The 25,491-nt window shown below is 40.0% G+C and overlaps 1 protein-coding gene across 21 annotated transcripts in view; it reads left to right on the forward strand.

Annotated features, from left to right (window-relative positions):
- The window catches only part of kcnma1a (potassium large conductance calcium-activated channel, subfamily M, alpha member 1a), a 146,328-nt gene that overhangs the window by 82,188 nt on the left and 38,649 nt on the right, over positions 1-25,491 (forward strand). For 14 of the 21 annotated variants that reach the window (XM_069692713.1, XM_069692714.1, XM_069692716.1 and 11 more), the window contains exons 6-19: positions 5,792-5,867; positions 6,343-6,418; positions 7,993-8,163; positions 9,741-9,832; positions 15,420-15,530; positions 15,645-15,750; positions 16,128-16,210; positions 16,302-16,371; positions 17,805-17,960; positions 18,468-18,577; positions 18,766-18,834; positions 20,040-20,051; positions 22,959-23,045; positions 23,136-23,212. In XM_069692713.1, the coding sequence (XP_069548814.1) occupies positions 5,792-5,867; positions 6,343-6,418; positions 7,993-8,163; positions 9,741-9,832; positions 15,420-15,530; positions 15,645-15,750; positions 16,128-16,210; positions 16,302-16,371; positions 17,805-17,960; positions 18,468-18,577; positions 18,766-18,834; positions 20,040-20,051; positions 22,959-23,045; positions 23,136-23,212 (1,296 nt within the window). Of the gene's footprint in view, positions 1-5,791; positions 5,868-6,342; positions 6,419-7,992; positions 8,164-9,740; positions 9,833-15,419; positions 15,531-15,644; positions 15,751-16,127; positions 16,211-16,301; positions 16,372-17,804; positions 17,961-18,467; positions 18,578-18,765; positions 18,835-20,039; positions 20,052-22,958; positions 23,046-23,135; positions 23,213-24,596; positions 24,606-25,491 lie in introns of all 21 variants that reach the window. The other 7 variants (XM_069692715.1, XM_069692718.1, XM_069692733.1 and 4 more) reach the window with 2 other exon arrangements.

Consider the following 25,491-nt stretch of genomic DNA (forward strand, 5'->3'; position numbering starts at 1 on the left):
AGCTTATTCACACCCATGCAAAAAATGCACACACAAATGCATGCGTTATGCCTATACACACTTCTACACACACACACACACACACACACACACACACACACACACACACACACACACACACACACACACACACACACACACACACACACACACACACACACACACACACACACACACACACACACACACACACACACACACACACACACACACACACTCTTGCATGAGCAAACTGGAAAACACCCTAACCTGCATTACATAACGACCTACTTTTCTCACTGTGTTCAGAGTGTTGTGACCTAAATTACACTGCAGTAAAAAGAGTTTCTTTGTAGGTGTGTTCTTTTTTGGGTGCACTGCCACTCTACTTTTAAAACCCGTATAGAGGAAGCAGCGTTTGTGAGTGTGTCGTTGGACCACTAAGACTGTTAAGTCAGAATGCAACGCCATAGTAGAAGTTGATAAAACACTCCATAATAAACAGAAATATAAACTTCTATGAAGCTAAACACTGACATCTAGCTTTCCTTTAAGATACGTTTAAATTCAATTGCTGTTACTTTTCCTTTTTTTTTTTTTTTTCAACAACCTCCAACTTAATGCTGTAATTTTTGCCAAACAGTCCTATTGGCAATAGGCTGATATCACAGGTAAATATTTAAAATCAATCATAGGTTAATTCAGTTTAGCAGCATCAGTATCAGGTTCCTCATCTGGTGCTCAAACAGAGCAGAGCCATTGATATTACTATTTGGAACATCTGTTCTTTTTGCCAAAACATCTGTAACAGTCTGATGGGGAAGGAAACATGAGCAATTAGTTGACCACACAGATTTTCTTCTTGTTTTTCCATTTCGAATCACTAAATCTGTGAAGTAGTGCTAAACTGTGAATGTCTGATCTCCGAGTTGATGAAGGCTTCTTAAGAAGCTCACAGTGGCCCATGAATTTCACAGGGAACAAGCTGTGTAATGAATTAGATATGGTTGAGTCAAGTAATCTGGCTTCTGCTATTCATGACGCAAGGTGTCCTCATCTCATCCCATGAAAAACTGTCAGTGTTGGGGCCTTGATGAGGATGATGAAAGACTGAGAAATGGGGGTCTGTCTGCCGCCCGATATTCTGCAGCGAATAATTACCTGTGATTATTAAATATCATGCATTTGGACTTGATGTAGAAAGCAAAGACACCTTCATATACAAACCAGCTGCAGTGAGTTGTTGTGTATAAACAAAATATGAATATATTGTTTTTGAGAGATGCCCTAGATTCCAGAGCTGTTCATTTGCATTTCTGTATTTATTATTTTGAAAAGGGTGGAATCTTGACGACTATTTTTGCAACGATGACATATCAGGTGGCATTACCTTTTAAACATTTGAGCGTGTTTATTTTTTGCATTGGACATATATAACCACAGTATAGAAACAGAACTCCCACGGGCACAAGTTAAATTTGCTGGTCATGTTCTTGTCAGTGTTTTAAAGGCTACGTAAAGTGCTGCAAAGCCTCAGTTATAAAATTAACAGTGTGAAGATGGATGGATATGTTGTACCCTAACAGGCTTTTGATAGCTTTCAGAATACTGATGGTGCACTGCAAGTGTCTGTTAAAATTCAGGCTCGGACTAGGAGAGAAATCATGATTAGCTGCTTGTATCCTGTGTTATTATGGGAATTAAGCCTTATGGTAGGATTTTGCGACGGGGAAAATAAGTTTAATTGACATACGAGTCCGAAAATAAAAGGTGTAGTGCTCTGCTTTCAGATGGTAACCTACACTTGCCCCCTATATCTGTCTTCAAGCCTGACAGGGACCATAATGGACTAATCCATAATTGGTGCTACTTTCATTTAGTTAAATGTATATACAGTTCCTTAACAGGCTTTGTCAGAGGAAACCAGGGTGGTTGTTAAGAATGTGTATTGTCCTCTTCACTCCCAATGGATTAGTTCATCTTTTCTTTCCATTCACAGCTCGGGAATACACACCAGACGCAGTGTAATACATCATAATTACACTACCTCTCGTTTCACTCCATAAGCTGTGGTCCTGCATGAGGAGGCCGTCGCAGATCCAGTGGAAGCCCGCTCAGTTAATAAAAAAGACCACTAATAGGAGTTCTGCCCTGTGCTGGGTGGTATGAGTACTCGCCCACTCTGCAGCCAAGGGACTGTATGCTGTGTGCATTTCAAGTCATGTTCTCTCTGCTTCTACAAATTGGACATTGATTAAGAGGAGGAGAAGACTGCGTGGCTAATGTGAGAGTGCATGTAGCGTTCTTCCCTGGAAAAAGGAATTAATCTCCTTTAACTACTTGAATTTATAGCATCTCTCCCAGGAGAGGCCTCGCAGTGTGCTTTAGCATGTTTTCTGTTCGAAAGACGCTCGTAGATCTTGTGGCCACTGAGCCTCAACTTTCACACCCTTCGAGTTAACCCCACGTCTTCCGACAGTCATTTCAAACCACAGAGAAACGCATTGTTGCTTTGGATTCTTTCAATAATAAAAGTAAGCTAATTGTTAAAAATTTGATTATTGCGAGTTGTATCAATCAGTGGAACAGAATGACAACCTAAATGTTGTTGAAGCTGCACTGGTGTTGAGAGTGTGGTAGCCCTCAGGCACGACTTTTTTATACCAACCTGCTACTGCCTCCTGGTGGTAGATTAGTATATGGTTTGTGGATCCCTTGTGTTTTCCTGCTGAAAGAGGCTTACAGTACCTGACATGGGCATGAGAGCATGGGCCTTATATGGCCCTCCGGCCGCTGGCAAGAACCCTACGTGTACATTCAGTGGAGGGACACTAATTTGTGGGAGGTTTAAGCCTCTTTGCTATAGCCTGGCTGTGTTGCGATGTATTGCATGTTGCATTACTGAACAGGCAGCGAGTGACCAGTTCGGTCAAAATGCGTAGTTGGGGTTAAATGTACGTATCGATTTGTTTGTGCCGCCCATGCTGCTATTACTGAATGAGCAGTAAGTAAGAGTGGTCTGGACGCTAGCTGAGTGTCTGTGTGCTTAGAGCAGTGTAGCATCATATAATCTAATCCTGGCTCGGTTGACTCTCAGTATTATCCCAGATGAACCTTCCCAGACCCCTGATTGATAAAAGGTCCCAGTAGGCTGCCCTGCCAGAACATGTGACAGAGAGGCCATACTCTGGCTTGCAAAGCCTCAATGAAGTAAGAGTGGGCACTGAACCAGGAAAACCCTTTTTGAATGAGCATCTGGCGAGCTGACACGTGTGTATGTGATTGTGTGTGTGTGTGTGTGTGTGTGTGTGTGTGTGTGTGTGTGTGTGTGTGTGTGTGTGTGTGTGTGTGTGTGTGTGTGTGTGTGTGTGTGTGTGCATGTGTGTGTGTGAGAGAGATAGTTATGTGTGCAGGAGGTTTTGGCATGTGTGGGAAATATATTTTCTCATACATGAACACGTGCTAAAGAGACCAGAGTTTCAGTGAGAGCTTGTAAACACATGCAAACACAAGCACACATTACTATGCACGTGAGGACGAAGAGTATATTTCTTCTTTGTAGGCAAATAAGTGTTTTATGTCATAGGGCCAATTCTTTTGCCTCCTTTTGGGAGGTGAGGCCTCAGATGTGATGGTGTGAACAGATATTTGTCCAACAAAATGTTGAACGCAAGACACACAACGACACACACAAATGTTCAGTATCACCCAAACACAAACGCTTCACAGTATCACTGTGTTTGGTGGGTATTTGTGCTCCGAATGCCAGATTTGCAGATTAGATGTTGATGTTATTTTATTTTTCTGTCAAAACAAACAACCTTCCATCCACTGCTTTTTTTTTTCTCATTTCTAAATGATTTATGTTGTAAGTCCAACACAAAATTGCACACAAAATATCCACCGCAATCGACCAAACATACATGTTCAATGACTGAAAAGGAGCTAGGAGAAGAAAAGATTTACTGTTTGTTACTTGCCTTTTCTCAAAATTAAACACACGCACACACACACACACACACACACACACACACACACACACACACACACACACACACACACACACACACACACACACACACACACACACACACACACACACACACACACACACACACAGTAAATGTTTAGCTTTTCTTTCTTACTTACGTTTTGCTATAAAATATTAGCGCAGAAAACATACACATACATTATTAATAAAGTCCCCTAAATAAATATCCATCATGTTTTGATGTTGGAAAGATGTGTGCGTGTTTGAGTGGAGATTTAGATGCTGTTTGATGATCTGATGAGCTCTTTGTTTGAAGCTTACTGAGGCCTTTACCTTTCACTCGCTCTATTTTGTTTCTTCTACTAATTTTGTATGAATATATACAAGCACCACAGATTCAAACATGCTACCTACCAAAGAGTGGATCCCTAATCTGAGTTGTTTGAACATTCCCTGTGAAAACAGGACACTCATTTTAAAGAGAGGATTATTGTTTTTTTGTTCAGCATTATTTTCATCTCTACTAATCCGTGGCAGGTTTCATACACTTTTGAAAATTTAGTTTAACACTGCTGTGTGTTGATGGGGACAAAGCTTTACAAAGGGTTAATATTAAAGCACCAAAAGGGGTGGGAGAAAGGTAAATCTGTTTAGGTTGCAGGGATTAAAGGCACCTTATCACAAATGAGAAAAAAACACCTATATTAGAGCTGACATTTTGCTCACAGAGACACTCTCTGATATGACTGACATGATGAGAAAACCTATTCAACTCTAGCTGTTTTCTTCGAGCTCTTCTCGCTGCAGTGCGACCACTGATTCAAACGTATTTAGAGGTGTTTGCTTTACAAGGGGCCTTCAACTTTGGATGTGGACTATTAAGGACGATTTGCTGTCTTCAGAAAAGTAGAATCTCGCTTGCTTTGTCATTGTACAAGGAATCATCGCTGAATTTTCGAATACTAGATCTTAAATATTTTGGATTGGAAAAAATTGTATTCCCGGCTCGATCAGAAAGGAATTCCTTGGACAGGATTTAGTCTAAAACAATGATTCCTCCGAAGTTGCTTGTGTACCGTCATACACAGCGTGCGGCCAGTGACATTAATTTGGACCCTCACCAAGGAACGTGGCGGCGAAAGAAGTCCTGTGGCGAACTTTTTCAGAATGGGTACAGGGTGAGGCAGGGCCACCATGGGCAGGAGGAAAAGGAGAGGCAGACTGGGTTTTACCATTCAGTTTGGTCCTGCTTACACATCCTCTCCAACTGGGGTAAGAACATTAGTTTCGAATCTACATACATGAATTTGTTCAGTGGTCCGAATGGCCTGTTTCGTGACAAGCATATGGCCACTACGTGCATATGGCAGGTAGTAATCTGACTGTAGAGATCATCTCAGGAGGAATTTGCTTCAGTTTTGTCACACAAGGCAGAGACACGAGTACACACATGTTCAGTAGGATCAGGCGTGTTATGTAAAGTGACAATGAGGCAGGTTTCACATTGTTCTATAATCCTTCAGAGAGCTGCTTTTGGATCCAGATGGAGTATCGTGCCACATAATGCTCCTGTAACTTGTTTGAATGCATCAATAAATCCTGAACTAAAGTGTATTGTTTTTTTGTGTTATTGTGTATTACAGGATAACAAGTGCATTGTATGTTGCAGGGCTTTGCCTAAATGCTGTAGAAAATGTGTGCCATATTGCCCAACTGACAGATTTTTTTTCCCCCACAGGTTACATTTCTCTGTCTGCCGTAGTACGTCACCTGCTGATCCTCACCTTCTCTCTCTCTCTTTCTGTTTTTTCTTTCACTCAGGTTTAAGATTCCTGAGAGCGCTAAGATTGATACAGTTCTCAGAAATTTTACAGTTCTTGAATATCTTGAAAACAAGGTAAGAATAATTTTGCCCACACAACAGCAGCATCTTCACTATTATAATCATCCCAGTAACTAACAATGTGGCTGATTTGCTCCACAAAAACTGTAGGAACACTTCATTTTAAGCTCTGTATATAAAGTCGTATTAACCATATCAATTCATATTAATCCTCATGTTTTAAGTGAATTTTATGAGGTACAATAGTTATTTTTATACAATAAACATTATATACTAAAGATTTAGTCCCAGTCTGTGTAACGCTGAGCTTTTATGTTCCTTTTCTTCATTTTATAGTGCACTTTTCTTATGTTTTTGTTTATTTATACGCCCGCTATCTACTCATGTCTTTTCTCAACCACCCTAGCTGTAAAGGTTATTGTCAGTCAGGCCGTAGCGGATCCTGTTGTTACTTTCATGAGCTCACAAATCTCTGGGTTTCTGCCAGCGTGGTCTTTGGGAGTTTTATGATTCTTCTTCTTCTACCCAGCAACTCCATCAAGCTGGTGAACCTATGTTCCATCTTCATAAGCACATGGCTCACAGCTGCTGGATTCATACATTTGGTAAGTGGATAGATGTGAGGGCCAGTGGGGTCCATCGATTACTGAACCTGAAAGGAAGGTATTGCAAATAACTGACCGATACATCACATATGTGACACCCAGTACCCTCCTGAGTCTCATGGTCCACTCTTATTATTTTGTCGAAGAATTATTTGACTATACAATAAATTGCAATTAGGGATGCACGGAGCAAATTATTTCTCTCCCAATAATACCTATTTAACTAATGGTATCTGCCGACATCAAGCACTGATCTGATACATCTGATTTGTTTTTTAAAATCACAAATCTGTATACGTCATTACATGAAACCTATTTTAATCATTTTTATGTAATGTGAGTCCAGGGCACTAAAACTAAGTACGATTTTGTACATGATTGAAAAGTTGACTGCAAAAACACAGAATTTTAACAGATGTTAATGCAGAAACTTAAAGTTTACTTAAAGTTACTCCCATATGCAACTAAATCCTACAAACTGCTACTTTAATGCGCATGAGTCATTTTATGACCAAACGATCGGTGTATCCCAATTATGTAGTCGTAAAAACAAGGAGGGTAAAATGTAACCAGCTGTAAGAAGGCAAACAACTACCAGTTTATGTGTGCATGAATCAACTGCAACGAAATGCAGAGATCAATTCAGATTTTAATACCGAATTTCGACCTAGTATTTCTATGTGATCTTTACCAGGATACGTTATTTGGATTGTGACATCTGACTCATGAGTCTACCCACTCACACCTGGTATTAAAATACATTTTAGTTATTTTGATTGAGCCCACACTTTGATTCAGTTTCAATATTCAAATTAAGTCGGTATGTCTGGCTGACTTGTCAACAAACATGTCACATCTCAGTTCAAGGAAAGCAATGCTGCTATACGGGCTCTGGTTTTTTTTTTCTTTTGTTCCACATTACTTCTACTACCTGTAGTTATTGTCAAGTTTACTTGTGACAGCAGGAAACCCGGGGTTAAATAACCTTTCAATTTATGGGACTGATATTTTTTACTCATAATATAGTCATGCCGTATGGATCGCATTTACATCAAGCTGAGAACATTAACAGCTTAAATTAACATCCTATTTATCTAAGCATATAAATTATCCAGAAACAGATCACAGGTTGATACTACAATGTGTGTAAATATAATTACAAATTTGTTGGACTTCATATGACCCCATTTAAAAAAAAATTATTTAAAAGAAATTAAATTGAAGATCATTAGAAAGTAACATCGTCATATAAAAACATAGGGTGGATCTCCTTCTGTACTGATCCTGGACTTAAGGACACATTAAATGCAACTTCATTATTTCTGGCCGGAGACCTTTCCTCCTTTGTGTTTTTGTAGCCCTTCCGAACAGCTCATCAAGCATTAAACTGTTTTACCACTAGGTGGTAGTCAAAGCTCAATATTTAAAGAGTACTGGAATGAATACACAAACACTTGTAGCTGGATTTAATCAAATTTGAGGGACACTGTTTCTTTTTCCAAAACCCTGTTTATAAATTGGTGGTGAGAGTCCTGTCTAATCATCATTCTCTACTTCTCCTGTCTCTATTTAAGGTGGAAAACTCAGGGGATCCTTGGGAAAACTTCCAAAATTCCCAGTCACTATCCTATTGGGAATGTGTCTATCTGCTGATGGTGACGATGTCTACAGTGGGCTACGGGGATGTCTATGCAAAAACCACCTTGGGGCGGCTGTTTATGGTCTTCTTCATCCTGGGCGGTTTGGTAAAATCTGTCTTTTCTTTCTCCCTTATTCCTATTTTTTTTCCCCCTTTAAATCCTGCCTGTACCCATCAATAGATTGTGTGAGCCTTTTGTAAACTATTAGAAAAAGTACAAATGATTAAAGATTAATGTAAATGCTTATAGTTATGTACACTGTATTATAGGTTAGTATATTATTTTGAAATTGTTAGAGCAATGTTGCCTGTACCAGTACATACTATCTCTTTGTCACAGTGTAGTTGTATCCTTTTGTTTAGCCTACTGTATCTTGTCTACCGTAGTTACAGTTCTATGTGCTCCTCTGTCCTCTCCCCTACTGTGTCACTCCTGTATATGTTTGATTAGAGTATAAGCTTTTTGTCTGATAATGTTGTTATTGTTCTCTTAAAAGCAGTTGCGGTTTCAGGACACCCCTCCTTTCGTGTCTCCTCCCACAATTCCAACAAACACAGGGGCAGGGAGATGAGGCTTAGGCCGGCCTGACTGTTACCATAGCAACAGCAGCCTCCCACTTCCCTCCCTCTCACCCTCCTCTGATCTAGCGTCCTGTTGGGCTGCCACTAGTAGAGTAACTTAGCACACGAGCATGCATGGGTGCACACACCTGTAAGCACTCACACGCAGGACTGTACCTCCTTCATCTTCTCTTACAAAGAATGGAGGATTTAGCCAAATCACTGTCACTGTATTCTGTATTTGGACAGCTATCAGTATGCACTGATGACCTACAGCTGTGTGGATGTGTACCATATTGTGGCCATGGTGATGGATGGTGTGTTTTTCTCAGTGCTGAGAGCTCTGGAAGTCTTTAGGCTAGTACCTTATAGCCTGCTTCCTATCAGCAGCAGTGGCTAAATAATGACTCCAGGCTGGAGGTATTTTAAAGCCAGGGATCACATCAAACTCACATAATGTCACATTATTCCCCGTAATGTATCAGTACATTTTTCCAAGCATGATTTAAGTGCGTAAGCTGAGATGAATGACGTCAGTGAGTATCCCAGCGTTAGTTGGTAAACTTAAACACAACCCTGTGCTTGGATAACCGGCTGTGAAACTTTGCAAAATGCATCCAGCTCATTTTCCAGCCCAACAAATGAGTCTTAATGTGTTTTGCAGCTGTGGACCATCAGGTGGGCCTATTCAAATCAACCTGCCAGATCATCTGTGTTTGTTGGACAAAACATGGCACATAGGTTTTTATACTCCCTCAGCTCAATTCTGCTCTCTTGAAAGGTTTTGGGTGCAATCACAGACTGACTATTCATCAGCTGTGACAAAATTCTTACCCGCTGACCAGACCTATTTCTAAAGCTTTATCGTTAAACACTGGGGCTATTTTTTCTCAATAGCAAATACACTATTTTTTTTTTTTTTTTATAAAGATCTCCCTCATTTTTCTGAAGTTCATCAAGTCTCTCCAGACAATGAGGGAGATTTTTCACTTGATTTCTAAAGCAAAGTAACATTTTCTTCTCTCCGAAATCTGGATTCATGCGGCAGTTTACCTACAACCCACTCTGCGGCGTATTAGTCTCTTTTTTAGTCTCTTCTTCTGTCTCCTATCTTCTCCTTAGGCCATGTTTGCCAGCTACGTCCCTGAAATCATAGAGTTAATAGGAAACCGCAAGAAATATGGTGGTTCCTATAGTGCGGTTAATGGGAGAAAGTAAGTATTCCAGATGGTTCTGCTGTTTTTCTGTGTGCGGTAGAACCCTCTCTGCATGCCTTTTTCTTTTTTCTGTTCCATGCATGTAGGCCATGTTTGCTCGCTACGTGCCAGAAATTGCTGCTCTCATCCTTAATCGGAAGAAATACGGAGGGAGTTATAACTCGACACGAGGCAGAAAGTAAGTTGAAATCCAGACAAGGTGTGGTTGTGTGACTCAAGTGCAACCCCTGACGTTTATAGTTTACTGGGGGTTAGTTTACCTTTTAGAGCTGTAATGTTTAAGTACAGTTAACGTAAAGTTACATTATGCCAAGTCACACTGCGTGACTGGAGACCTTGGCCATTAGGACACATGTCCATGCCCCTTTACTGTCACTCTTTCTCGCTCTGTCTTATTTTCTGTCTTTGTTCTAGATCTGCCTCTATCTGTCCTTCATTCAGAGCTTTCCCTGAAGTCATTTGTGTGCAGTTCATTTTCTTTCTTTGTCCTCCTTGAAACATCCTGTGTTGCGCTTTAATTTCATTTGGAAAATAGAGCTTTCATGACTACCAGACTTTAGACTCGCAGCATACCAACCTGTGGTGCTTCTATGCAAGATACCTGTGCCCAATGCGTCTCAAGAAAACAGTCTTGCCAATAGGGATGAATTAGAATCCATCAAAATGAAATAGTCATGAAATCCCTACTATCCGCTTTTAAAGGATTTTCCCACAAGAAAATAGAACGAATAAACATCTGCAAGTGCATTATTATTGGTGGTCTTTTTAAGCATCATCAATCTCAATGACCATTGCAGGATACTATTTCTTTTTCTCTTGTTCATTTTTTTTGCATGTTTTATGGAGTTAATTTTCTTAAACAGCATCATATCTGGCATGTTCTCTATGACTGGCAGTCTTGTGGCTTTTTCATTGATTGCAAATACCTGATGAAAAAGTCATCCTTCCGCTGTCTGTCACCGCTAGCACATCGCATCATCAATGCTTGACATTACTCTGGCCCTGATCTTCAGTCAGCTCCCACACCCTGAATGCTGGATGCCTCGCTCCCATTGGAGGCTCTCAATTGCTTTTGGCTTGCTTTGCCTGCTTGGTTCTCGGTGCTCGCCTAGTTCTTGTGTTTGTGTGGTGGTGATGGTGGTGGAGTTTGTCTCCAGAGGCTCTCGTATTTATGAATATGTGTGATATGCCTTTCACAGCAGAGGCCCCTGTGTATTGTGAAGTACTGTATGTGTGACACTGTGGTCTTTTTACTGTGTGTACACAAGTATACCACAGTACTTACTGTTCAGTACTCTTCTCCTCCCCTCATGGCTCAAACCTTACAGATATTCAGCACACAGACTTCTTTTAATCCAGATCAGGTGTATCCAGAACAGGGAGGGTCGTCTTCTTCTCTTTCCTTCTTCTCTTTTCTTGTCATTTTCTGCAGCACTCAGCATCTGCTACTACATTTTCTTCTCTTTCTCACTCTGTTTTCTCTTTTCTAATCTTATTACTATCAGTTTCAGTCATTCTGTTCAAGGGGGCAGATTCTAGGGAGTCAGCAGCAGAACGAGGCATTAGAAAAAAAAAAAGCCTTTGTTCAATAATGTTTGCCTGTCATAGAGATAAGATTGATGAAATGTTATGTTTGGCCAGTGACCTCAGCCCAGACTCACAGATGGGTGCTGAGAGAAGCCCTTGTCAAAACCGAGAATAGTTTCTCTCACACACTTTATTTTCTCCTTCCACACTCGCTTCCATCTCTCTTTCTGGTCAGGCATACAGTGCAAACATATGGTAACAATCAGAAGATACCCTCTGAACACAGGCTTTGAATGGCACCCGACTTTTGCGCAATCATTCCGATATGTATATGTAGGATCTGACACATATTTAAAACTGCTTTGTCGTGTGGGTTTAGGATTTTCATTGGTGTTTGGTGCATTATCATTTCGGAGCTGTCAGGACACAAAAATAGTCTATCATGGAAATTAGATTAGGAGATTACAAGTATCTGACTGATTACAGCGCTTACAAACAATGAGGTCATAATACATTGTGAAGTACTTTACATGTAACCCTTATTTCGTCTCTATGCCTGGCTGCTGTCATTTAAAACAGGCTTTGAAGGTTATTTGGAAGTGAGAGGTACTCGCATCGGGTCCACGCTGGATTTCTGTTTCATGCTAGTGTTGCCTGTAGTATTCTGTGCAGTGTAGCATACACCCATGAGTGCAGTGACAGCCCTCGGCCTGCGTATGCTGATATAATAATGACAAGTGTTGCGTTCTGTTGGCGCCCACTGCACTTGGGGCTCTGTGGTTTCCATTATGAGTCTATGGTTTCCATTAGTCCCAACCCTCAACAGAGGGGGTTGGCACAGAAACTGACTTCAACCCTGGCTGAACTCTGACACACACCTCTTTGAAAATCCTCTGTGAGGACTCCCAACTCGAAGCGTGCAGACCCAGAGACTCCTACACTATCAGGAATACACACATGCATATATTTGCATAATGGTAAAATATACACCTGGTTAAGTTTCCAAAGGACTTGCATATTATAGCAGAGTAAAGACAAAGCGCATTATATATTTGTTTAGCTTGTAACAGCTACTCATGGCCTTGTTAATTCTTGACATGAATTAAAATCAAAGTACCATCGATTACAACATCTTGTTGATGATTCTTTCACTAAGTTTCATCACTGACCTAAGGATTAGAGCAGTACAAAGTGAGTGACCTCTGTTGCTGATGTTTGAGCTCTCTGTTTGTTCATTTTGTATTCAGTGTGTCCCTGATGACATCCATGGATGTCTCCTTACTGCATGTTTTGTGTGCACGATCTGTAATACCCCTTTGCATTTAATGTGACTCTCTGCCACACTTTTTTTTGTTTTTGTTTTCTGGGTCGTTGTGTTTGGTTTTCTTGGAAAAGATCAGTACCCTTAAAGTGCTCTACTTTTTTGTTTTCATTTGATTTTTTTTTTTAAATTATATCTATCCAGTTTAAACTGTACTGTATAAGTTGACTAGAGGGGAGGAATATTGTTCTTGAAGCAATTATAAATGGTTGAATTACCTATGACATCCGTTGCCCATTTCCTGTTTAACAAGCTAATGATCTCAGTATTTAATTTAATGCCACTATTGGCCCTCAAGAAGGGGGAAAACTCAGTCGAGGCAGGACACATTTAATGATGTCTATCAAGTGAATATATATGTTCTAACTACAGAGACTGAAATTAGTGGTTGATCAGAGGAAGAAATAAAGTTTAATAGCGAATGGTTTGCTTGGCTAATAAAACCTATTCCGAGAAGCACAGCATCACGTGTGGACGCTGTGTGTGTGCACATGTTCTTTGGACATACCATGCACAAGGATTTACACTTTCAGATTTGTGCTTTAGTGTATGCGCGTTTGACAGTCATAACCTAATGTTGAACCCACACAAACTATAACACGCCTTATAAATCTGTATATCCCCTCTACCCTTGGCGAGGGGCATCTGGATACTCAAATAGGAAAACATGAAATGAGAGACGTCTTGTGCCAAATACTGCTAGCTGCCCACAGACATCCCAGCTCATCAGTTTGTAAGACCACATGGCCCTTCGCTCGACTCTGGCCAACCATGCAATCACGTCTGCTCATTAGATTCTCTTAAAGGACAGAGGCAACATCTGTGAAGACCATTATATCCTCCAACATCCACAAACTGTCATTCCCTCAATATGTCTGTCATATTACTTTGCCAAGTCCACTTCAGTTCAGCCCTACCCGGTCCATCTGGTACAGGGTGGGAGAACACTCAGTGATCTGGACTATGGTTCTCATCTAACGTCAATAAATATCTGTTTCCTTTAAACCTGCCAACCTGAGTCAGATTTCACTAATGTTCTATATACCATTTTAGATATAAACTTTTAAAGGTTAATGTGTTTGCCAGAGCTTCCTTTGGATGTATAAGATCATGATAATGGATAATCATCCATTATCATGATCGTATACATGACAGAAACCCTGTCATAACAAATCTGGTTGGATGATAAGAATTCACACAGTGAACAAGTAAGACAAAATCCTTTTTTTATTTTAGGAAAAAGTAACTTAATACGCAGCGTTAATTGCAAAGTCAGCCAGTACCCGGGCACTCAAAACTTAAGTGGTTCGATTGTCTCCTGGCAAGTCAAGTTGTGAATATGACTATTGTCATTACACAGATTGCCTTCCAGGTCTCCATACGGTAATTAGAGTGTCTACCAAGTGTCCAGACTAATCCATGTCAATATAAGAGCTGGATTCTACTGAGCAGGGTTTGACAATAAGACTTAACCCCAGCAGGGTCGCTCAGTTTACCGCAGTGCAAATTATGCTTGTGTAATTCAATTAAATCATACCCATTGAATGGTGATACTTAACGTGTTTTTTAATGACAGTAACTATTGCTACGTTTTATTGTATATATATTGTATAACAGTGATACAATAATCCTAAACAATTAAGATAACCAAAAAATAGTAAAGAAATAGTAAGGAAATGCAATATTTTCATTAACAGCTACTGGTACATAATGTGGGACGTAAAAGTATAACTCTCTGGTCCGGGACACAAAAATATGAAATTTACAGAAGCACCACAACTTTTTTGTTGAAACATGGCAGACATTTTGAATTGTCACAGTAGGGACAGCACAGGTGGATTAATGATGACTCGGTTCCATTAAGTGTCCCAGTAAGCCATGACAGTAAACCAGCATGCACAAAATCGGGACCTCCCCAAAGTGGAATGCAGCCATCATTAACAGACCTGTGCTTTCCCTACAATGACAAGACAAAATGTCTGCTGTGAAAAAGGTCCGTGACCCTCCAAACTGCCCAAAGTGAGCCTCATCTCAATGACATAAATATGAAGCTGACCTTTGAACTTCATTACTCCACAGCGAACTCAGAGGACAAACAGGGACGCATCCTCAAGCTCAAAACCGTTCCAAACTAACCTCTTACTTCCTTGCGGCAGTAATCAGCCCCGTGCAGCGTCTGACAGATCCCGCTGCTGTTATGCACCACTGAATCCTGCCATGGACCTGTCAGATCTGCTGAGGTCCTGTTTAGAATTTTTGTCAACCACAGGCCTCCAAATCATTTTGAGAGTTTTAGTAATGCTCTGTAAAAAAGCATGAGCATATTGATGTACATGTCTTTGTCAACATCCATTCAGCTCACAAAGGGGGTGGTTTGGCCAAAGGGACAATTTTTATATTGAGAACGGATGACAATCCAACCAGTGTGGGCTGTATGATTATATCTTAGATTTTCTAAAGTGGTTCAGAGTTGAGTGTTTGATTGCACTTGTCGTGCAGAATTTAACCACTTTCATTACATGGGGGGAAAATATTCACTTTTATGGCAAAAAAGTTATAATTCAGTTACTTGTTTGCTTTGAAAAGACATTTCTTGACATGTATATAGACTTTTTTCAGTCGATATTTGAGTTAGATGTTAGAGTGCTTTGGTCTGACTGATTATCTTTGGGAGACATGCCAGTGTCTGCAGTGATTTATGTTGCCCACTCAAGATGATTTCTTCCCCCCTTCCAGGCATATTGTGGTCTGTGGTCATATTACCCTCGAAAGTGTCTCCAACTTCCTCAAAGACTTCCTACACAAGGACAGGGATGATGTCAATGTTGAAATTGTTTTTCTCCATAAGTAAGTTAATTTTTTTTTCTTTCTCACCACTTGTAGGTTAGCGGTCAACAACATAAAGTCTATGAAGTTATCCATACATGTGCTTACCCTTCTCCTTTTTTCTCTTTCTGCTAGTATTTCCCCTAATCTTGAGCTGGAAGCCTTGTTCAAGCGTCATTTTACTCAAGTAGAGTTCTACCAGGGATCTGTTCTCAACCCTCACGATCTAGCCCGTGTGAAGGTACCATTGGTGATGGAGTCCTAGCGAGATATCACATAAAATGACAGACAGCCATTGTTGACTTGAAGTTTATATAAAATGTAACCGATCAGGAACAAAATTTTGCTTTAGCTCATTTACATTTAAGAAAATAATTTTAGTTGGTAAAGAGAGCCGAGGAAAAATGACTGGGAAGACAATTCGAGGTGCAATCAAAAAAGTTCAGAAGAGATATATAGAAGTCTGCGTTGTATTTGGTTGAGTTAAACCGACTAATTTATTTAGTCTGATATGAGAAAGACAATTTTGTTGGAAGCACTCAGTCGTGTTACTATGTACTGCCATGTACTTTAATGAATACTTGTTTTACAATTGTTTCCTGGGTCCTTTACACCTAGATCGAGTCAGCAGATGCCTGCTTAATACTGGCCAACAAATATTGTGCAGACCCTGATGCTGAAGATGCCTCCAACATCATGAGGTATTGCAACCCGCGGGACTTAGAAAACAGTGGTGACTGACGAGATGACGTGTTACATTTCCTTGTTCGATGTCTCTGCCTGTTTTTCAAGGGTCATTTCCATCAAGAATTACCATCCCAAGATCAGAATAATCACGCAGATGCTACAATATCACAATAAGGTAAGATGTCCTGTGATATGTGAGATTGCTTCACCTCATCTTGACTGCTCTCAAAACTCCCTCACAAGGCTGAAAGATAATGACAGCGGTTAATCCACAATGCTGCCCACTTAAGAGCTATGTGGTGCATTTAAGTACTTGGTTTTATTATCAGGTAATTCATAGAAACGCATCAATTGAGCGACCTCTTGAAGGGTCCACTCACTCTATTGCTCGCATGCTCCTTAAGTATGAACCTCAGTGAGAAATATTAGATCAGTACTTAAGATAGCAGCAGGTATTCCTTGAGAAAAACCTGAGAGCTGGATATTGTAAGACACTTTCCAACGTGCGTGTGCATCATGGTATCTGTGCATTTCATATAACATGATACCTTGTACAAATATGGATTTATTTAAAAAAATTTTTTTATTGCTAACATTGACGTCTGTCATGAAAATTAAATAAGTTACTATGTGGCTTAACTTTGACTTTGAATTGTTACACTCATTGATACTTGCACTGGAGCACCAATTGACACTATAACTGACCAATGTAGGGTTTTTATGTTTTATACGAGAGATTTTGCAAAATATTCCTTTTCTAAAAACGTAATCAAGTCTCCACTGTTGCCTGACAACTGCCCAGAGTTCATCTTGAAATGTATGTATGTCACCTGGCAACTTAGTAAATCAATCCAGGCCAGCTGGCTGTTTCCACTGGTATTTCCGTCTTTGCGCGACCATAAGCTAAGGTAACCAGCTGCTGGTTGTAGCGTTTTATTTAACGGAGATACAAAAGTATTATTGATCCTCCAATTTGCACTTCCTTTTTAAATTGAAACAAATGTGTTAATTAATGAATTTTGGATAGGTTGCTCGCCGGGTTTTGATACCGTTGAACACAGCCAGGCTAGCTCGCCGTGTATCTGTTTTGTATCCGTATCCAGTGTCTGTGCCACCCTGCTAACTCTACCGATATGAGCATGGTATCAACCTTTGTATTTCCCATAATGTTGACTTATTCCTTTACCAGCTCAGCGTGTAGGATTCTTGGGGATCCTTTGGCAGAAATGAAATATGATACTCATAATTATGTTTTAATTAGTATTTAATTACATGAAACTAAGGTGTTTTCATGACCTTAGAATGAGGCCCTCAAATCTACGTAGGAGGCAGTGCATCATGCTGCACCGCCATTTTTCTACAGTACCCAGAAGGGACAAACCAAACTCTGGCTCGATTGGACCTTTTGCGTTATTGTTTTTTTTGTTTTTTTGTTTTTCTGCCCCTGTAGATTCTCTTACATGCTTGGAATGAAAGAGTGAGTTTAGGGGTGTTTAGTTGGCTCACCACTAGATGCCAGTAAATCCCACACGCTGCTACTTTAAGAAACACCACTCCTGTGCAGAGTTTTCTGTGTTTTGTGACCTCTCTGTTTGTCATGTGATGAAGGCCCATCTGCTGAACATTCCGAGCTGGAACTGGAAGGAAGGTGACGATGCTATCTGCCTGGCGGAGCTGAAAGCGGGCTTCATTGCCCAGAGTTGTCTGGCCCAGGGCCTGTCCACCATGCTAGCCAACCTCTTCTCCATGAGGTCCTTCATTGAGGTAACACAGAGGACAAGATTAACTGTCTGAGTCTGTCTTTCTGAACAGACTGAAGTAATATGGACGAATTAATTCTCACATTGCATTTTTGTACGAGATGATATATTAAGGGATTAGAGGAGAAGTTAACACAAGTGGATGTAGTAGGTTCTCTGCTGACAGATGGACCAGATCTATCAAACTGTACATTCCCTGGGAAATGTTGACATCTTTGTCCAGAGAAAGACTTCCATTAGTGTGTTTTCAGTCATTCTGGCATGTCATATTTTATTGTGACATTTCATGTGGAATCTGTTCAGTGTTTCTGTGGCTCAGAATTGAAGAGGTGCTTGCCTCTATCAAAGAACTGTTCTCATGTCATAAAGATGATGGAGCAGCTTATAATGACCAGACTGATGTTGTGCGGTGGAACATCTGCAGACCACATTGGGCCGCATTTGGAAGTTGGCTTTTTTTCGACTTTTTTTTATCCTGACATGTGACATTTCCATGCTTGTTTTTTGTCAGATTGAGGAGGACACATGGCAGAAGTATTACCTTGAAGGAGTGGCTAATGAGATGTACACAGAGTATTTGTCCAGTGCCTTTGTAGGCCTCTCCTTCCCCACCATCTGCGAGTAAGTATCACTCTTCCCACACTCAGCAAGCCCACTGTTAATGGTAGGTAGTTATGAATTTTGAAGTGAAGATAGAAAGACTAAAAGAAGGACTGTGGGGACGTTAGGATGTGAATTTCAAAGTGTTTGAACACATCAGTCTTCTGCTTATACACTGCTCTTCTCTAATGAGTGCACTTGTCTTACAGGCTGTGTTACGTGAAGCTGAAGCTGTTGCTTATTGCCATTGAATACAAGTCTGAGCAGAGAGAGAGCAGGTTTGTATAGTGGACCTTTCTTCCTGTAACATCAAGTACAACTGTGCTAACAGTGAGCTACTGTGTGATTTGCTTGAAGTGGATCTTCCAATGAATATCTGATATTTTCTCCTCAAGTCCTTTTTGCTGCTATGATCACAGTTGATATTCATAACATGTTTGATATCATGAACTTGATGCACATTTGATGGATAGCATGCCTGTACGAGTAACCTTTTAAAGTTGATACTCTAAAGACGACATTTCTTTCTTGATTGCACAAAGGCTTAGGACACACAAATAGAAAACACTTACAGAGCACATACAGTATCTCTTCCAGTGTCATCTCGATTTTTGCATTTACATAGTAGAAGAGTTTTAGAAATGTTTTTGTCTGCATTTTAGTTTGCCGTAACATCTAAAATGAGCAGAAATATTCCCAAAATCGCCATGTTAATAAATGCGAGGTAACTACGCACTCTTTCATCAGATACTTTTACTAAACCTTGCAATTTTGCTGGAATATTGTCATGTCATGTCTTTCCTCAACTTGATTCTACCGTGTCCCTGTTCAGTCTGTATGGTTACCACTAACTGCACATCAGTGTTGGGTCTATCACCAATAACAACGCAAAGCACTATTTTTTCAGTGATCTTTATTGCCAAATCCAACCCACCCTTCCCCATTCACGTGTGTCAGATGTTTCTGTGTACTGCCAAAGCTGCATGGTAAATTACATTTTCAGATAGTCAATTTGATTTTAGTTCCTGAAATAGCTTTATATTAACAAAGTAATATTTTGACTTGATGTAAATTCAAGTTAATGTTAATTTACTGTACCTTATCTTTCCAAGTGGGCAAATTTTATATTTGTCTTTGTGTTATCGTTGTCTTATATCTGTCAATCAAATTGATTATTTTGGCTGACTTTTAATGTATTGCTACAGAATTCTATGCCATCTTATGCACATGTCAAAGATGAACTACTTTTGCAAACCTTTTAATACTATAACCTTTGTAGTAGTCGTATAACAATCATTTTTAGGTGCAAGGACCTCAGCATCAGACACGCTGTGTTGTATGTCTGCGCAGAATTGCATCACATGCTGCCATATAAGGTGTAGCTTGTAAATAGGCAGAGAAACATTAGCAAAAGTTATATTCTCCACTTCTTTTATGTTCATGATGACTGTTTGATTTGAGATTTTTTTCTTGTTGTTTGCAGAAGCCGAAAGCGGTATGCCCTCTACCTAATCTTACTTCCAAAGTTCCACCCAATCTCCACCGCTTTAAAGCTTCTGACTTTGGGAGTTTCCCCAAGGATATTTTTCCAAACACTATCTCAAAGGCCTCCTTTTTTCTAACTTGTTTTTTTTATGGTGTCCCTTGTGCTTAATGCACTAACTTCTTTGCAGGCAGAGAGAGGAAAGATAAATTGGACTTGTTTGTAGAAGTGCTGTTTCTTTGTCTTTGCTGTTGTCGGTGTACCAAGGCCAAACACTCACCCTCTCCATATCTACCTCTTATTTGATCTTTTCAGTTTTGTCCTTAACCAAATCCTTTGCTTAGTTTATTTCTCTCACTTTCAGTTCTTTTTCAGTGTTGCGCAGTTGTTACTCGACTGTATGTTAGCTTTGACAAGCTACGTATTCCACTCATTGATGTTTTTAAATCATTGCCAGAGCAGTACTCGGTGGTTCTTTGCCTCAGAATCATTGCGGAGTTTGTATATCTTTGACATCAGATGTGGTGTCTTCAAACACTGATAATCTGTTGGTCTACATTTTGGATTTGATCTTGAAATAAATTGACTGATTATCTGCCAGTGCTGTAGGCAGTGGCTGCTATAACAGCATGTTTTTTCTCCATGGTTTTATGGCACCTCACCAATCTTTGTTTTTTCTAATCATTTCACACACTAGGAAAGGCATGGAGCTGTTAAATTTGGATAGATTCATCCAAACTGAAGTTTACTTTACGTGGCCCACATTTCACTTTTGCATTCCATCACCCTTTCATGTACTCAGTGCTAAATGTGTTATCCATCTGTGCATGTATGTGCGTCTGCGTACGTGTGATTACCTTCAGAGAGAGAGTTGTGCGTGAATGTGTGTGTGCATTTTTGTGTGTTTCAACCACCACGTACAGTCATGCTCGTTCGTCTCTCGAGTAGATGTTCTTAAGTGAGGTCACTTCCTGTCAGTTTGGTGTTTGAGAAACAATCCAACTGCACAGAAGTTACTGCAACCGTCTGCATCTACGTATCTGTCCCTATACCTGTACTGCGGTGGCTATGCCTTTCTGTTCTGATTATTGTCCTCTTCATGCTGTTTGGTAACTGCATGCTATGACACTATCACCGAAGGTGTTTGATGCTTGCCTTGTTGCTCACAATATGAGGTTTTTGATGCATTTGAAGCTTCTATTCACCAGTTTGCACCCGACTGAAGAAAAATGTCTTGGATAGACACACCTGTAAAATCTCAGATTTGGGCAGCAATGTGTGTGTCTTAATTTGATTGGTTTCTTTCTTTTTTTATTTTCTCTAAAGAGCATGCCAGGTGTGATGCCTGTTTAATTCTCTGGGGGCCATTCAATCTGAGTGAATGTTACATGCTATTTTACTTCTTGCAGTGTGGAAAGAAAAAAATCTGATCTGCATGACTGGTGCAATTTGATCACATGCTAATATGGATTCAATTGCTCCCTTAATATTTTTCTTTATTTTCTCCAATGTAACCTTTTGCAGAGCTCAGAGGAAAGATGTAGCATGATAGATGCTCTCTTTCTTAGAAGTACTACCTCACTTCTGCCCTGAGATTAGTCAGATAACATACTCTTTCAAAATGAAGTCCTAAAATGCCAAAGAATGGTTATTTTAAATACGCAGATTTCAATCAAGTTGCCAAGAAGTCATTGCCCAAACCCTGATTGTATTTTTCTTTTTAATTATTGTCACAAATTTAGGAAAGTATTAATTTGCAATTAATTAGAAAAAAAAAAAAAGTATCCAAATCATCTTCCATCTGGACTTGTATTCTGAAGGAGTGTGACTCTTTAAGGTCTGTGGGTTCAGTGTTTTGTTATCTTAGTTCACACTCACATCATTGATGATTGTTGCCCACAGGTAACCATTAATGACCAGGGTGTGTGTGCGTGTGTATGTGCATACAGTATATATATATATATGCGTGTTGTGTCCACACTTTGTCTTAGTCTAATTAATGGGGAATGATACAGCCAATCGCTTAAAGTGATTAAGGTATTAAACTGATTCCCGGTAATCACAAAAATGGTCGAGTAATATATCCTGCAATGAAGTAACAGACTGTACAAACTAATATGATTAAGATAATATAAGTCAATATGGACCTTGCTAGACATTCATTCTAATTATTTCTAGTGAAACTGAGTCACTACTGCTTTTTAGGGGCGTTATCCCACTGTTGGACTTTCTTCCGCCGATTTTATTTTTCATAGAGCCGTCCCTTATAGATTATATAATCGAGTCACTTATAAGAATCGGCCCAGTATTGACACGAAAAAGAGCTGTTCATTCCCTTGCATCCCACTGTCAAATACTAACTGAGATAACAACACTTGCTGCACATCCGCTGTACTACAGCCATGTCTCAGTGGCCATCACGACATTTGTTTTGACTAGATGACTGTATTTGAGTGCTGAGACTAAAACCACTCCATGGCCATCATTTTAATTCTTTCTGCCCTTTACTTGTACCTCTCTGTCCCTCTTCTCACCCCCCTCCCCCGTCTCCCAGGGCAACGCCAAACCCATTCTGTAAAGCAAAGAATTAAAATTCAATGTGCGATCATACTGTTGTACATTTTGTCCATTCATGTGAGTATCGCATCAGCAAATTGCCCAAAATCAGAGGAGCAGGTGTGTTTATGGTAACTGACAAGACACACGTATGATGACACAACATAGAAATGTTCGCAGGGATAATGTGTTGAAAATGATGCAAAACAAAAAAAAAAAACACTCCAGAAAAGCTCAGTCCAGGTCCGATTAAAGGCTACAAGTGTGTGTACCATTCCTCTTGATTAGCATGTCGTGTGCATGAGCTGACTGTTGTCTGGATGTTAATGAGCATTATGTGTCTATATGTCTCTGATTACCCAGCATCCTCATCAACCCGGGTAACCACGTCAAGATGCAGGAGGGAACACTGGGATTCTTTATCGCTAGCGATGCCAAAGAAGTAAAGAGGTAACCTGGTCGTCCTGATGAACATCTGCCCACTAATAATGTAAAATGTTCAGTTTGAAGTCTTCAACACTTTTACTGTGTCACTTTTAGAGCATTTTTCTACTGCAAAGCTTGTCACGATGACATCACAGACCCCAAACGGATCAAAAAGTGTGGCTGCAAACGACGTGAGTAGCTGCGCTTTTATTTTGCCCCACTGGCACCTTTTCTTCCCTTCCTCTCACTCCAAAAAAACTCCCTGTGGGTCTGTCTGTCTCTTTAAACTTGAGGTTTTACACTGATATTATGCTTTTCGTGTTGTCATTGTTTTTCTGTACTGTGGAACTGTGTTTTTAAACGTAATATATGTGGTCATACCATTATACTTAGGAAAATGTTTGGGTCCCGTTTGAACCTCCATAACATCCATTATGGTATGAACATAAGCCAAAACAATTTTTTTTTTAAGATGTAGGTGCTGTCATCTTGAAATGTGTTTGTTTTGGTTTAACCATTAAATATATATTTTTGATTTTATTGACGCAAACTGAGAATGTATAGTTGAGAGGCTGCTCAGACAAAAACGAAAACAAATATCCTAATACTCCATTAATGTTTGCATTATTTACAATAACGCATTGACAGCAGCTCCTTATCCAGCTTCTGCATGAGGAAACTTGGAGTACAAATGTATGCAGCAAAAGCCATAATATTGAGATTTGGATAATTGAATGTTTTTTCTGTGTGAGGCAATTAGCTTTTCTCTTTAACATTTGAAATGTTACTGGATATGACTTACTGTGTTTAATTCTTTTTACATGTAAATACTCCTGATGAGAGTATCGAGCTCTTCTCAGGGCTTTTAAGGTCTCACACATGTTCTGAATAGTCCTAGACATGATGTGCAGCTAACTGTTCACTCCAATACTTTTCAAAATACGCAAATGCCCCTGTCAAATTAATAATTTGCCCCCTTTTTATGCAGACATAGCATTACCATTAAGGCAGGAATGGCACATGAATATAACCTGACCTATGTACAGTAGTCACTTGTCAGGACGTGTTAGCCAGTGCATAAATAATGCAGGTGAATAGTCCAGATTTCTAGAAAAGGTCACAGGCAGTTACAGTAAGCAGCATGTCACAGACAAATCCAGTTTTAAAATAGAGGCCCTTCTTTTGTCTGTCATTTTAATTATTCATAAACTTAATCATTTTTAATTTTTTTGGTTGTCGCTGTGGCTTTGCCAGCTTAACAGAATCAACAGGCCGTTCACAGTTAAACTGTTAAATTCTGTGCTCTCTTAATATCTTCATGTCTCAGACTGCGGTGACAGACGTGGCATTATGTTTTATCTTATTACAGTTGTTGCCAACGAGAGAGTTGCATTTAGAAAGGTGACAGTTCCATTACTGCAATAGAATCCTATCCTGTATGTTCTGTTCTATCATGTTTTGTTCTCTTCTGTTGTGTTTTCCCATGTTTCTTTATGACCAGTGACACACTTTTGATGTATTTCCTTCCCTGCTGCCATTGGAAAACGCCACTTTATTTTAACTACTCACTGGTAGTGATTTATTGTGAGTAAAAAAAGAAAAGAAAATGGGTGTCCTATTACCCAGAGTGCAGTGCAAGTGTTTGTTTTTTTCCCCTCTTCAGCAAATAGTATATATTGTATCGATGTTGCATGTACCAGTGTAGCTTCTGCATCCCTCTCCTCGCCTCTCATTTCTACACTGTGCTCAGACCAGACCAAATCCAAAACAGCAGAAATCAAACTCACACCAGCATCAGGCCTCGTCCTAAGTGGCCCAGTCAGCTGATGCTGTAGTTGGAAATTACTTTTGAAGATTGTGTGTCTTAATTGGATGCGGACGATGAACTGTGCAGTTGTTGCTCACTCTTTGATCATCAAACCGAACTTATATTTGGCCTTTAGAAGCCAGTGGGGTAAAACTCTCGTCATTACCTCGGATTAACCTCCTTATGCTCCACGAAAGTATAGAAGAGACGAAGTAAAAATCGGAGATGTCACCCAGTAATCATAGATTTAGAGGAGCTAACACAAGGGGGAGAAAATTAACAACTACTGAGATTTAAATTGATCTGCTTTCTGTCAAATGACGTTTTATGTGGCTGTGTTTTTCCAGCGAGCAGAAAATGTCCTTGTAAGAATTTCTTCAAATCCTAATGAGCTAGGTTGCCAAAACACAATCAAAACAATCTGGTCTCCCCTCTGCCCCGCTTTGCTGTGATCTCAGCCCCTTACTAAACTCTGGGCCCTCGCCCAGCTCGGGCCGAGGTTTCATAGCTCATCAGTTCCTCTCAGAATTGAAATGTCACTGCGCACCAGGCTCGTGCATTTCAAGTCTGTACAGTCGTTGGGACCTATTGTTTAGCTCGCTGCACTGGGGGAAAAGTCCACTAGTAGCATACTAGTAGCATTAATTGTCATAGTATGCGATT

This window comes from Brachyistius frenatus, unplaced genomic scaffold, assembly GCF_029030835.1.
Source record: "Brachyistius frenatus isolate BFR_SWC_R1_liver_20210118 unplaced genomic scaffold, ASM2903083v1 Contig_13, whole genome shotgun sequence".
Classification (NCBI taxonomy): domain Eukaryota; kingdom Metazoa; phylum Chordata; class Actinopteri; family Embiotocidae; genus Brachyistius; species Brachyistius frenatus.